Below are 15,916 nucleotides of genomic sequence, written 5' to 3'. Positions count from 1 at the left end.
ATATCAGAATTTCAGAAACTTGTGGCAAATAATCTTGTACTGAACCATTAAGGAAACTTGCATTGTTCAATACTTTTTTTGGAGGGTCTCAGTTGTTACTGAATCTTTCCTGTTCATGGTTTAATCTAGTCATTGGTAGGCTGCCATGGGAAACATCTACAAATATAATTGTAATAACACATCTGAGTGTGCAGGTGTATCTCTTCACAGAATATTTAAAACTATTTTTCTGTGAACAATTAATTTGTCAAAAAAGTGATTTCTTTTGGACATGCCCAAATTTATTCACTGATTCAAGTAGAATTCAGCAAATAATTTCAATTGAAGAAAAGGGAGACTTCTTTTTTTTTCCTAAACATAATGTCAAAACATTTCATGATGACATCTTCTGAACAAAATATTTTGGCAGAATGACATGCCTCACACTGACAGCAAAGGTAGAGGTGTGGGTTGCAGAGTGCCAGGTATGCTCAACTGTGTAGAGCTAAATGTTGACCTGTCTAAGCGTGGGACGAGGACTGGGCACAATGTCATGTGGAGCAGGCAGCAAGGGCAGATGTCTGGAGAGTGAGAATGCTCACAAGCAAATTCAGAATACCTGCCAAATACTATGGATATTAATTTTGGCTACTTGTTTTATCAGATGATCACAGATGGAAGAGTTGTCTACTTAGACTAGACATGGACTTTATTTCAGTAAGAGCTCTTTGTGGGAGAGTCAGAGTATTTCGGACTTAAAAAAGACACTGAACTAAATTTAAATCTCCCCATCTGTATATACCATTCTGGGCAGCAGAGATTTTACAACCAGAGTAGAGTCCAAGGTATTTCTTGAGGTCATTTAAAGATTGAGGCTGAGATTTTATCTATACTGATGAAATTATAAGATGATATTTCAGGTGGACTACTGACAAATTAATAAGAAGCTTCACTAGCAAGACTGCTAAGCTTAACCACTGGGTTGGGTTTTCAAAATATTGGTTGTATCTTTGTATGGACTGTGAAATTCCACACACAAGATACACCAACAAACAAAGTAGTGCCTTACGAGACAGTAATACTGTGGAATCTTCATCAACTTTTACTGGCTGATGAGGTTTGGACTTAGTGCCCCAGCTTAGGGAATCATCCCTCTGTTATGGATTCCTGTGGCAGAGCCAGAAAATCAGATTCAGCATTGGAGGACCATAGGCCTCAGGGAGCTCTAGCTAAAAGGTGTCAACTCTCAAGAGGATGTAGGTTACAGTTCTTTTACAATTTCTCAAGTTTGTTTTCCAAGAACACAATCTCTCAGTTATTTCACATAGAAAATTCTAGTAAACTGGTGTTCAGTCATGTACTCAAATTCTGTTCCCTTCTCTAGAGAGGGCTGCTTTATCTTTAAGTAGATGAACTACAAACTGCACATAAATTGACTACACTATGCCTGCAAGATCAGGAGCCTTTCTGTAAATTTACTGCCTAGAAGATCACAGGAATGGTTGGGATATGAACTGTAGTTAAGGCAAACTGATCAACACAGAGGTCAGCTAATAAAAGCACTGAATGAAATATGTCGTGGCTGCCTTAGGGAATATGCATCAGTATCTACATGTTGTGTGAAACCTATGAGAAGAACTGCTAGAAATCCCCTAAAAACGGACATGCAACAACATGTATAAGGATAGGACAGATTACTTATCTTCAAAGTGTTCTGAACTGTAAGTAAATCTCTTCTAAAGCACACTTGTAAAATTCTTTAAGGTTTAGGATAAGCAAGCTCTTTGGTGAAATAGGATAATCAATCACAATTATCCCTTATAGCTATAAAATCTGAGTCGTCACCAATTTTAGTACGTTTTAATTTGACCACTTTAGATTGCTCTGTGCAGTAAGAATCCTCAGATAGATAAAATATTTTTTGAATCTGAGTCAAAGGTTCACTTTCTGAACAGATCTTCCTTATTTCCAAACTGTAGATCACATGGAAGCCTTGTATCTTTGCTGGCTTAGAGTTTCATAATTAATGCCAAAATCTTGTCTTGATTCTGGCAAATTAAACATGAATAACATTTGGAAAAAATACACAGCTTTTTCATATTCATGTCTAACTACATGAGGGTATTTTCATGGCCTGATTCTATGCGCATATATGCCCTCTGCTTACATAGCAATAGCAAAATTAGCTATTGATATCATATAGTACACAAGCGCAAATGTGATTGCAGTTTTTGGTATAAGATCCCATTTAGCCAGCACTTACCAGAATCAGAGTTCTGTTTAAAATTTCACCTGAACTCTGTTTGCAGGAGCTGAAATAAGGTGGTACATTCATTGAAAATAATTTTATTTAGCCCTTTTTCTTTTTGCGAATTGTCTGTGAACAGATTTTGATTTTTGCTCTTTTTCTAGTTAATTGAAATTAAATGCTAAGTGTGTTATGCAACATATTTCTGTCTGTGAAATGTCCATGAACTTTGACTTTGCCTTTCACAACTCACTTATTATACATGGCGTACAGTGTGCAGTTTGTCATTTAAGTCATATGCTGTTGCTCCTCTTTCCTTATGGCATGACCAAAACTCTAGAAGCTTTAGTGGAAAAATAACCATATTGGTATGCAAATTTCCTTGTTCACACATGAATATGGGGGGGGGGGCCTGCATGAGGAGCAGCTATTCAAAATATTTGTGTGAGTGTCTATGTATGGCAGAAAGCCAACAAAAGCAGGGACAAATATATATGACTCAGCAAACGATTTCAAATTTGTCAGCATTTTTGCAAGTCAGTTCCTTTCTTTTTGCGCTGCTCCTTTTAAAACAAACTAAACCTGAATTTTATACCTTTGAGACCCAGCAACGGAAAAACTGAAGCACTGTGCCAATGTGTCAGTTTACCTACTGGCTTTGGGAACTGCTTTGAACAGTTGCCGGTACAAATGGCCTTTCTTTGCCATTTTGCTGCGTCTCCAATAGGTTCAACTCTGTAGCTATGATCAGATCAGCATTTTGTTTATAATTCGAGTTGACAGACTAGGGAATAAGACCACTAACAGATGATCTGGGCAAGCTAAACACTGAGTCAAAGCTAAATGTAGTCAGTCTTGCTATTAATACCATCAGAACAGTTTAATAGTGCCATGATCAGACTTTATTTTCTTCTATCTGGTCTAAGGATGAACCTAAAGGACAGAAAGGACAGTCACAGGATTCTCCCCTTTTTACATGTATTCATGAGGTTTTCCAAGCCATCTATTATGTGATCCAATTTACAAGTTGCAGAGGGAAAGCTATGAAAGAACTCTAATTATCCTTTCCTCTTCCCCACATCCTTATTGACAAAGCCAATTCAATAACTAGATGACTGGTTGCCAGTGCCTCTCTTGACTACAGATTTTTGAAATATTCATATGTCCCTATACATCTGTCTATATTGCAGAGCCTGCACAGTCCTTTTGTAAGTGACATTTCATGGTGAGAATTATGCCAGCACAAAATCATATGACTTGATGTCTGCTTCAGTGACATTAAACTCATAGTATATGGTAGTGAATGATAAAAAATGATTTGCAGGAGTTGTCTCATTTTTAGATTTATCCTAACTAGATTTATTCTAACTAAATAATTCTGAATTTATTCTAACTGGATCAGACTGAGTTATTTGCCAGATCAGTCTCCCACATTAGATATTTTCTAGTACCCTCTGATTCAGAAATAGTATAGAACAGCATCTCTCTTAGAGTTTACAATTTTTCCCCCAGGCCTTGGTTTATTCATGAAAATGAAGTTCTACAAAAATGAAAAAAGAGAAATGGAGAAAAGTAAACTCTATTTCCCTCAAAAGTTTTCAAATGACTTCAAGTTTCAGACAAAGGTTTGATGTAGCTCAGAGCAATTCAAATGAACAACTGCATTAATGTTGGGAACATGTTGATCGAAGATAAATTACAATAAGTTATTCTGTGCTGTTATCAATACTTACTTAAGCTCCTGGGAGTTAGCAGCCATAAGGGATTTTAATGTCTTGTCAGCTAATGGGCATCCAGAAACACTGAAAAAGACCCGATGTAAAATGCTTTACTAAAACAGAACATTTTTTCCCCCTAAAACAGCAACCTCCAGACAATCTGTGACTTACAGAGGCAAAAAAGAAATCCTCAAATATTTGCTCTTGGCAAAGGAGGAGCAGCCAATATCTGACTGTAGTTCTTTAATTACTGGACAGATATATGGTTAGGGCCAAAGGTTTCTATGCCCCTGTAAAACTTTGCATGGGGAAGCAGTGGGACACAGACTCCTCCCTTTCTGTTGCCTACATAAAGGCCAGGTGGGACACCTGGTCCATGTGGCTGGGAAAAGGCAGAAACTGCTTCCAACCTGCTCCCAAGAGGAAAGACAGGAAATTATTGCTTCAACCCCTTAGTCAACAGTTGCCTATTCTGAGGAAAATATTTAACATTCACAGATTATGTTAGCAGATCTATGAATTTCAAAGCTATGCGTAGAGATATCTGCAGAAACAAAGCCATTCATAAAGATATATGCGTAAACTTCATTTAAAATCTCCTGTACCAGCATCTGTACAGAGAATACTTGTACAGTTAGGGAAATGCAGACTTTATTAAATGACTTATCTATAGTTCTTAACAGAGAAATGCAGCTACAGCAATAAGCATATGCTGCTTAACTCCATCAGTCAGTTGAGTCCAGACCTACAGTAAATACTACAAAAAGAGGAAAACCAGACACATTTCCGTATGGATTATTTCCTGCAAATTACTTTTGAATATTCATCCATGGTTAGTATAAAAATATTCAAAGATGACAATGGCTAAAAGTAGCTCTATTTCCTGTTTTAGGCTTCCTGTTTTTTCTTACCTGCGGTGTGAGGCATAGTTTCCTGTTACATGACCGCTACCATCACATCCTGGAGTTGGACAACTATGCAAAGAAGATGCAATGAGAGATTAGAGTGTATGTAATACATCATATAGCTCACCCTACCATGCAGTGAATGACATAATGATCCTTAGGGCAAACATGTTCATTATACCTCTCAACGCGGTCATAACACTTCAGAGAACTAGCAAAACTTACATGACACTTCTAGTTTTCAATTACTACTTGAAGCATAGATGGAAAAAAAAAAAAATCCTATTTCCACTATGCAAGTGAGTCAAAACCTTATTTTTTTCATCTATGTAGTGTGAAACCACCATGCTTTACATAAATTTTTTGGGTTACGAATTGGGTTCTTAAAAGGACAGTTTCATTACTGGTACCAAATTTTGACAGCAATTCATAAACACTAGGGCTAAGGAGTCTGATCTCACCTACAACACAAGCCAGAGAAAAGTAGTATCCAAAATAATTCCCTTGAGTTCTGACTAAAATAAGACACCTTCTTTGGAAACACATCAAATCTTTATTTCTTGACATAAGTGAGAAATTATGTGTTATCGTTGTTTGCAGAACAGAAAGCACATCTGTCCTGGTTTCAGCTGGGATAGAGTTAATTTTCTTCCTAGTAGCTGGTACAGTGCTGTGTTTTGGATATTAGTAACACATTGATGTTGGGAGGGACTAGAGCAAGGACAGCTGACCTGAACTAGCCAAAGGGATATTCCATATCACAGCATGTCATGCTTGGTATGTAAACTGTGGGGAGTTACCTGGAAGGGACCAATTGCTGCTTGGGTCAAGCTGGGTATCAGTCAGTGAGTGGTGAGCAATTGTACTGTGCATCACTTGAGTGTCTTTGGTTTAGGTTTTGGTTTTGGTTTTGGTTTTGGTTTGTTTTTGGTTTTGTTTATTTGTTTTATTCATCTCATTATATATTTCCTTTTATCATTGTTATCGTTATTATTATTGTTGTTGTTGTTATATTTTACTTTATTTCAATTATTCAACTGTTCTTAACCCACATTTTTCACCTTTTTTCCAATTCTCCTCCCCATCCTGACTGGGGTGAAGGGGGAGGGAGTGAGTGGCTGAGTGGTACTAAGTTGCCGGCTGAGGTTAAACCATGACAACATCAAGCTCATACAGCTGAAGCGCAGAATGAGCACAAAAGTTTCTCAAGATATTTCTCACCTGAACTGAGAAGTGATAAGAAGTGGTATACATTTAGCAGGACAGGTAGGTTCACTTATATATTATTATATCACACTTCTTATTCCAAGAGGTGGAAATATGTTTGACGTGGAGAAGATGTTATAGCTTCTGTTTTGACTCAGCCCTTCTGCAGTCATAGCACTGAGCCCATTTATCAAACTGGGATACAGTTCTCTGCCAGAGGGCAAAGATACCAAGAAATGCAATTTGTGCGTGAAGGGAGAGAGGAAGGTGAATTAAGTATACCTTTCTACTATATTTTAAAACACCAATACTGCAGAGTCACTCTACAAAGGGCTGTGTTTCTTTCGTTGGGCACTTGGATAAGAAGGGCAAGCAGAAGCTATATAAAAACTTCCAGCTAGCGCTCCACACCAGCGAATAAGGGGTACTGAGATCCCCACCTGGCTATTTTCTCTGAGCTGGCAGAGTGTTAGGAAGTTTTTCAAATCTGTTAAAAAGCCTTAGGAAACAGCCTCATTTTCACAGCCCATTTCAACCTAAGCAGTGCAGCTATGGGCAAGAGAATTAACATGGAAAAATAGAAAGCACATGCTAGGAAGTGGTATTCACACAATAGTTCACTGCAGCTAAGCTAACCACATCAGAAAGTTTTTCTCTGCAAGTGCTTATGCCATTTTAAAAACTTCCTCATGATGGAGCCAACTGTACTGAATTGTTCTGTACAAGTTCTGAACTCAATAGGATCATAGAAATGCAGTACAATCCCTATATTACCTATAGATTTTTCTGATAAATTAAAACCATTATTTAATTTTATGCACAGCTACATTTTAGATACCTATTTCTACTCACTGTTTAAAAACAATACAGTAAAACCATGTAAGCTAATCATTGCCCTAGTATTATTATTTAGGAGAGTAGAAAAGTACCTTACAGACATCTCAAAACAGGTCAATATCACAAAGGAGTAAATATTACAAAAAAACCCCCATTAGTCTTCATCGAATAAACTCTCAGTGATTTTTGTATGCATTTGTTTTAGAAGGGATGAAACAAACCTGGCCTGTGGCAATTTAGATCATGAACTACAACTACAGATACAATCTGGTGAGTAGACAACATATAGACTACAGGGCATGAGGGGAAGGAATCTCTCTTCACAGCAGCTTGCCCGGGGAAATGTAAATTCTAGAGACAGAGACGTATCTAACCGCTTCAATGCCACTGTGTCTGGGGAGCAGGACACAAGGTGACGGGTTGCTACACATTTGTTAATGCGCGAGCCTGCAGTGATACATTATGGACTGTCATCACTAAGCGATACGGAGTGCTCTTGTCCAGAGAGACCTACTGTGGGTTGGGACAAAAAGAATAGTGTTATAAATAATTGTTAAGCTGTAGATGACTATTAAAGTGAAAACACCATATTGATATAAAAATGGTATTGATGTGAATCCAAAGGGGTTTTGTGAAGAGTCTAGATGAGAGTTTAAAAAGTGACTAGTGTTAGGAGCTGGCTGGGACAATTTTACTGACCAATTCAAAACTGAAACAAGCTGCTGCATGCAGAAAAATTTAATGGAATTTCCTTGCAGTTTTAGATAGTAAAGTTTTGAAATTTAAAACAGAGCAAGTGAGTCTCTGTACTTGGGAAAAAAGAATATTAGCCTATTGTCTTGGAGAGTAAATTTGTGCATCCACTAGATTTTCAGTGGGACTTAATAACTAAATCTGCTTTGAAAGAAGCAGATGAAGGACTTCTTAAACATCGATTTCCTACAGTTTGGAAAACCCTGGGCCAGTTTCTGTCTTGTGTTTTATCTTTTTATGAACTTTGCATGCTTCCTATCTGAGAAATCCTGAGCACTACTACACAAACTCTCAATGGTGGATTTATAATGACAATTGTCCCAATAAATTTTACTTAATTATGTATTCACTAGCACAGCCAGTCTGTGGCACACTACGAAACTGTGTTTTGCAGAAGGAGTTGCCCATTTGTTATCTATCTATCTGAGGAATAAGTACGCATTATAACATTAGTCATCTATCTGTCCAGGTCCTCAGGCCTAGCCTGGCCTGTCTCATCTCCAAACCTCATGTCTACACAGTTGCATACCCCAACAGCGAATTAACTACCTGCAATGAACAATCATGCAAATCTCCCTGCTCAGCTCCTGCAAAACTACTCCAAACCATCACTCAGAACAACAGCGCAGTTGGTATTTACCAGGGCAGATGAAAACACGTCATTTTTTGTGACTCACGTGATGAGTTCCTTTTTGAGATCTCTTGAATGGAGCTTGGGTTTAGGACTTGATATGGAGACATCTCCTGGATACTTCTTTTCCTCCATGTTTTCTGGAGAGCTCACTGGATCTTTCTGAAATATTAGATGAGAATGTGACAAAAAGCTTCTTTCTTCAAGGCCTTCCATATATTGAACAAATAACTTGCTGTGGCAAGAAGAGAACCTCTTGGAAAATATTAAAAAGTAAGAAGTCTTAAGAAGTGATGGAAAGAGATGAAGAAAGTTTAGTACCTCATAGTTTCAGGTTCTCATAGGCAGACTTTTAAAAATGTTGTGCAAGTATTTTAAAAGGCAGATGCTGGATGAAGCCATACATAGGGAAAATTGTGTATAGATTTATGAAATGGTGGTAAAGGCCAAATAAAAATACACAGAGAAAATAGAAGTTGTTGTAGAATATAGAGAGCCAAAAAAAGACTTTGGCAAGTATGATCTTGGTTTTTTCTGTGCAAGTGCATCACTAAGTTTTGTATATAGTTGAAGTGAGTCCTATTGTACTGTGAATTAGAAAATTGCAACCATAAATTAAAACTCCCCTATTTTACGCAAATGCAAGGCTTTTCAGGTCTGTAGAATGGAATGGCTTATTCAAAGAGCAGATTCTTGTTAAAATAAAAAATAATAAGAACAAACTACTTTGACATTTTCTTAGTAGCAGACTGCTAAGGGTAATTCTTGATTTCTATTGTTCGTAGATTAAAATTATCACTGCTACAATGCTGTTTCATGGATGGTATGGACCATGAGCATTCACTCCCTCAGGAAGGAATTTGGAAATTTGGAGTCCTGAAAGGAAATTACATTTTTGTTCTCTGAAAAATCTTCTTTGATTGATCCAAAATAGCTTGGTTTATACTGTTTTATAGCTTTGTTTATACTGTTTTTGGTTTTGAAGCCTTTTGAATTAACAGCTTCAATTATTATTATTTTTACGAAATGGAAGTATTTTCTTTCTTGAGGGACGTTCTGTGGATATTGTATCCACAAGAATTCTCCAAAGCCCATAGCATCAATTATCGAATCTCTATTAATCCCTTCTGGGACTTCATGTTGGTTTTATGACTCTGTTCCGGTATTCGCGTAGGTGTCACCCAGAGATTACTGTCTGTAGGAGCAGAAACTACTGCCTGTGGTTGAGAGGAGAAGCTCCCAGTTCCTGCTAAACTCAGGGGGCTGGTGCCATAGATGTGCTAGGCTTGTGCAGCTGATGAACGTGCCAGGACAGAGGGGCAGGGATGTCTGCAGAGCTGTTAATGTAGAGCAGAGAGATGAGGAGAATCTGGACTGAAAATGGAGATTCTGCCTAACAGGACTTGTAATCTCTGCAGGGGTGTTTCTTCTGATAAAGCTTCCATATGGTCCTCAATTCTGGCAGCTCATCTTTGCCTATTTGGAGACTGGATCCTCAATATGACTTCCTTCTGTTTTCTGGTACTGGCTACCTACTGCCTTCTGAAACTCCCACTACACACACATATAGAAACCATGCCATATTATTGCTATATCAATTACTACCAATTTTTGCAACCACATTTGTGGGGTTATTTTGTTTCAAACTAATATCTAATCTGCTACAAATATAGAAATCAAAAATACATATATACAGCTTTTCTAAACACACTTTCATAGTAATTGTCAAGTAATTATTTTAAATTAAAAAAAACTGAAATATTTCAAGTTTTTAAAATTTTATTTGTAAAGGAAAATATCAGATAAGGAGCAATAGAGAAAATTAAAAACAATGAAAGATGGTGTTAAAATGTTAGTACAGAAAAAATAAATAGTTGAAAATCCTCCAAACATGGAAACTAAAATATTAAAAACCAAAAGTGGAAAAATGGATGTCAGCTTTGTTCAAGATTCAAGATATGTCAAAGGCTGTTTGCCAGCATTGAGTTAAATCCTGGTTCCAGTGGCATGAGGGGGTGTTTTTGCCACTGCAATCCACAGAGTGGAGATTTGAGTTCCTGCCACTCTGTCCACAAGTTCTGACAAACCTTTTTTCTATACACATAAATTACGGGATCCTAGAGGGGTCAGCAGAAGTGTAAGTCATTGTAAAATCAAAAGCACCAAAAAGAAATGAAACGGTAACCCTCTGTTGCCAGCTGGAAGGGATCAGATGTCCAAATAACTTCAAAAAACACAGGTGAAATTGTTTACACCTGGTGGAATGGAGGTTGAACAAGTCTGGCTTATCAATTTCCTCTCTAACAGCTACTCTGTTAGGCTACATCTGTATCACTGAATGGAGGACAAATGCTGTGTTTCTAAAAATTTAGTGCATGTCTTGGCTGGACCGTAACTATCTGTGAAGATCAAGCACAAATCAGCCTCTTCCACTTCTTGTCAAATGTACAGCTGAGAAGAGCCTGAAGTAGATGCTGATGGAAAGACCACTCTGGCTTTCCACTGGGATCCTGAGATGTTCGATGTACCTCAGGATGCACCTGGAGCAAACAAGGGTATTCATCCCTTTTTTTGCTGCAAGGTATATTAATATTTTCATACATATGTGCTCAAAGGAAAGATATTTCTTGATCTTTTGCTGGTGATGGACCAGAAACTTGTGTGTGCGACTTATTAATCATGTAACTGTATGATACCATCTGCACAGAGAAGACTAGTCAAGAATTATGCATATCAAAGCTTGAAACAATGCTACAGTATTGCAGTTCACAGCTTCATTTAATAATGTTTCACTGAATCATTTAACAAAATAAGATTGTAAGATGAAGTTTGCCATATCTACAGCCACCAGCATGACTGATATTAGAGGGTATAGAATTGCAGTATTTTCAATCTTTGAAATGAGAAAATAATAATTTTTTTCAAATCTTAATTGTAAACTTCCCGAATTGACTTATTAAAATTTGTGATATTTTTAAATCAACAGTTATGCACACATATACATATACAAACAGCTACAATTTCATAGTAAGTGCTCTTTTGAAAAAGAAAAAAGAAAAAACCTGCTTTTTTGAAAAAGAAAAAAAAAGAAAAAAAGAAAAAAATCTAGTAAGAACCAAAGTGGGAATACAGTTTGTTTCCTAGTTGACATCCCCTAGTATATTTCCCAGGAATGAGGGAGGCATATAGACATTTAAACAGGTGATTTCTTCAGCATTGAGTTAGCACCTTGTGGAACACTTGGTATTATTCAAGCAGCATGAAATCTTCAGATGTGTAAAAGCTGCAAAAGGAAGACAATGCAAAGAGAATATAGGCAAAGGAATAATGAAACTGCTTTCCTATGGTCTTACATCAGTACATGTGGCCCAAAAGGGGTTGCATCTGTCTGAAATGAGTAGGTTGGATCTAAAGACTAAATATTTTTTTGTCCTCTACACATAGGACTGAATATAGAGCTTCATGCCTTGGCTTGTGTGCTTCTCTAGCAATTTAGCTTTAGAGGGAGAGATAACCCTTTGGGAAAACACCTTTAGTACTTCCCACTTTTTGGTCTATTAGGTGATGATCATCACAGCTAGTCAAGTCCAACCATATGTATAATTTGTCCTTTCCCATTTGAATGGATTTATAATTAAATGGTATTAAAATTCTGAAGAATTCCAGACTAAAAGAAAAATCAGAACCAGCCTAATTGGTCCAAAACTACTATTTTCTGCAAAGAGCATGTGTGTATTCATGCATGCACACTACAGAAAGAAAGCAAGCAATGAAACTCCATTAATGTACAGATGGAAGTTTATATTGATTTCAGCAAAGACCAGAACATAATGGTAACATGAATAACAGATAATAGCATCTGGCACTTTTAACATTTTTAAGCCCTGAAATCTTTGGAGAACTGACAGTTGAACTAACTGACAGCTCTAGTTATTTCTCGGCGCTTTCCTTTTGGAGAGATTTTGAGGTTTTTCCAAATTCAGATTTTTTTTTTTTCTAAGGGGGCATCTGGACAGGCTATTTTGCTGAGAGAGAGAGAGACAATATTTTCTGGAAATTACCACCAAAATTAAGCAACTGTTGTGCATATGAAGCAGATAACAATGAATTAGAAATAGATATAATCAGTCATTTTCTTTGCATGAGGATAACTGCCAGCTTTCAGTTCTGAAAACTGAGCTTCTGGCCCTGAGATCACCGGACATGTCAACACTCCCTGGGATGGCAAAAGCTCACAAAAGAGGTCTGGGGCCATATCATCGATTAGGGATGAACAGCACAGTGTCAAAGCACTGAGTGTTAAAGCAAGGGGCAAGGTTGCCTGAACACAGACTTTTATGTCCTGTCAAGTAGCCTGCTGATGCCTCCAGCTCCCTGTGCTGTTAGGGACAGGGAAACAGCCAGCCACCCATTACAGTGTTCTGAAAGTCGAGCAGGGATTGCAGGGGACATGGACATGCTCCTGCCACAGCTCTTTCACTGATCTGCAGTGGCAGCAGGGAGGAGGAGTAGCAAGACAGGTCCCCTGCCAAGTCTGTGACACCGATTGATCCCCTGCAGCAAGGCTTTCTCTCAAAGCTGGATGTGCTTGCTCAATATGCAGCATGAATGGGGAAGAGCCTGAGCCCTCAACGTACTGCCTTGTGTCAAGCCCACTCCATAACCCTGATACAGGGATCATGGTCTCATTGATGAGGTAAAGAGAATCATCAACCCCACAGAGGTGACTGCAAAGGGGTCTCCAAGACAACACAGACTCCAGGAATGATTCTCTGTGTTGCAAGCTGTTTCAGCAGTCACATTATGACAGATGTGTTGACAGTGCTGCCAGATATTTTTCTTCACACAACTGAATCATCTTTTATGTCCAGGTATTTTTGGAATAGGTGGCCGGGATCCCCTAACCTCAGTTGTAAATAAATTTACTCCTGTCTATTTCTTCTTGAAGTGCCAGTGTTGATATATAAACAAAAGATCATTTTGTAATAAATATAATGTACAAATGTTATTATTAGATATATAAAACCAAATAGGGAGGAAAAGTATTTGAAACTGTATAAAATCTCCCATTTGGGACATCTTTTAGTCTGTTTCAGAAAGCCATCACTTAGGCTTGTCTATGTTAATTATCAAGATTTTATCTAATTAGCCTTTAAAGGTGCTGGTGGTCCTTTCTTGATTTAAGAAAAATGCAAGCAATCCATATTCTAACAACAGCCACGCTCAACAGAAAAAAATAAGCCCAAACTGATTAGCAATGTAGAAGAAGAAGAAAGACAAAAGGAGAATATGCTGCCTTGTTGCCAAGATAAGATAAACAGATATGAAAGAACAAAACAGAAACAAAACCAAAACCAAAACAGTTATCAAGTTCAAAGTAGCAGTCTAGAAGATTAGGCATAAAAGTTGGAAAATTACTATATAAAAGTATTTGCTGAAATTTTAGTTTTTCTTCTTTGTTCCGGCAAGTGCATTTTCAAGTTTGGGCTTTTACATTTCCTAGGACAGGTTGAAAAGGGAAGACACCTCTACATACTCATCTAGTTTTCTATGTTGTTTGCTTGTCAGATACAAAATATCTCCACTGTCGGAAATTATGCTCATATCCTCTTGTGTTACTTTTTATAATCAAAAGCTTCAGAAATTCCTAATAATTTTGAATTTCTGAATTTGTGCTTTCAGACTGTCTTCTGGACCACTGGACTCACTAGTGAGATCTAAGACTCACTGGCAGAGATTTTTTGAAGTATGTTAAATGTAAAATAAAAAGTTTTCCAATAAAAGGATATTGTAGGCATGGTTCTAAGTATGTGTTAAAATACTTAGATAATAAATTATCTAGAATTATAAAGAGGTTTTGTTTTTTTTTTTCCCAAGTGATCTCTAGGCCATTTGGGTGTACGTGCTACAGAACTGAGCCATTAGGTAAAAAAATTAAAAATCAGTTTCTATTGGTGGATACCTTTGATTTCCTGATCTTAGAGACTTATAGACATTCACAAGTTGGCTCTGAGAGCAAGATTTTTCAAAGGGAGTAGTGACTTTTTATGCCACGTTGAAGATGGATTTAAAGCCAGCTCAATGTTCACAAACCTCTACATGTGGAAATTGATTCTCCTTAAAATGCACTAGACTGGTCATCCTGAAGACCGTCATACAGCCACTCATCCAAGGGAAAAAGTCACTTAGAACTGAAAAAAAAAAAAATACCTCTTTTTCTTCTTCTTTCCTGCTATGGGTCTTACTGTAGTTGATTGGTGTATCCCAGCCTTCCTGTTCACAAAGAGCCTGGTAGAAGGCTGCATTTACCAGGATGCTGCTTGTTTTGAAAGGAGAAGAGGAAGGAGTGGGAAGTGCTGTGCCGGAAGAAGTGAGAGGCATAACTTTGTCTTGGCTTCGGTTCTTTTTCATGCTCAAATCCAAAGTGCCGTTTTCATCCACTTCTATCTCAGCTCCCTGACATGCAACAGGAAACAGAGACATGTTTAGACATGGATATGGTGAGGCTTCAACATAACCATGTGGTGCTTTTAAAGGATAAATTTAAATGTACGCTTTTATTTAAATTTATCTGAATCTAAAACCAGCTTTTTGATTTATATCAGTTAATATTCAACTCTTAGGCAGACTTAAGAGTAGCTTCAGTAATGATATCCCTGCATCTCAGCTTAAACGTAGTAAGTAGAATTTAAATAAGATGCCTCTAAAACATAACCTATGCACACCAAATCTAGTTTTATTTAAAAAAAGTTTAGCTTTAAATCTTCTTGATCTTTTCACTCTTACAGAGAACTATGACCCCAATTCACAGTTGAAAGCATTAATGCATTGTTTAGGTCACCAACAGCAATATTATTATGTATCCTCCCTTCCCCCCACACCCCAGAAACATTACAACATCTGCATCATAGAGGAGAAAAGAAGGGGGAAAGAAATATGCCTAAAAGTAGAACAGTAGGAAAAATTTTCACTAGAGTTTTGTACGTCACTCAAAGTAACATATTACTATAATCATTGTTTGATTGGCCACTAAGGCACAGGTCTGCACTGAGACCACTAGACTGGGAGCTACAGGAGGATCTTTAGGAGGTTTCCCCTGATGGCAACCTTCAGCACGAGTTGCCAAAGCCTTTGCTACCTGGGAAATACATCAAAAAGCAGCCTTTCTTTGTAAGGGTGTGTGCAGTTAGGGGAGAGACCCAACTGCTCTTTCCAGGCAGGGATAAGCTCCCGAGGAGCTCCTGCTTAGCTGTACAAGAAGAACAATGGAAGTAAAGCTCACTGTTCTGCCTCACCCTGTCTGACCACAGAAAAAGACTGTAAACTCCTCTTCTTGGAATGACAAAAAGCCCCTGAAAGTGCAACTTACTAATGAAAGCAACCAAAATTTCATCTTGACATACTGTGTATATAGGGATGAGTGTAAGACTAGTCCTTGCTACTGCCAATAGTTACTGAAGTCAAGTAGGGGAAGAGGTGAAAGAGGTGGCTTCTGGAGGAGTACTTGGTAGTCTAGTCCTGTGTGTTGCCCTGAATAAGGTGGAAATCATTGGAAGACTATAAAGGTAATGTCATAGACCCACGCATGTAAAATGCTGTAATTAACGCTGCTATGCATCTTTGTGTTATTGTCATCACT

The 15,916-nt window shown here is 37.7% G+C and overlaps 1 protein-coding gene across 1 annotated transcript in view; it reads right to left on the bottom strand.

Annotated features, from left to right (window-relative positions):
• ST18 (ST18 C2H2C-type zinc finger transcription factor) overlaps positions 1-15,916 on the bottom strand; it is a 97,111-nt gene that overhangs the window by 12,236 nt on the left and 68,959 nt on the right. Inside the window, 4 exon segments of the mRNA XM_030503993.1 lie at positions 3,961-4,029; positions 4,857-4,919; positions 8,324-8,439; positions 14,488-14,733. Of these exon segments, the coding sequence (XP_030359853.1) occupies positions 3,961-4,029; positions 4,857-4,919; positions 8,324-8,439; positions 14,488-14,733 (494 nt within the window).

The sequence above is a fragment of the Strigops habroptila genome, chromosome 1 (assembly GCF_004027225.2).
Source record: "Strigops habroptila isolate Jane chromosome 1, bStrHab1.2.pri, whole genome shotgun sequence".
NCBI lineage: Eukaryota > Metazoa > Chordata > Aves > Psittaciformes > Psittacidae > Strigops > Strigops habroptila.
This window is presented reverse-complemented; position numbering and strand designations above follow the sequence as displayed.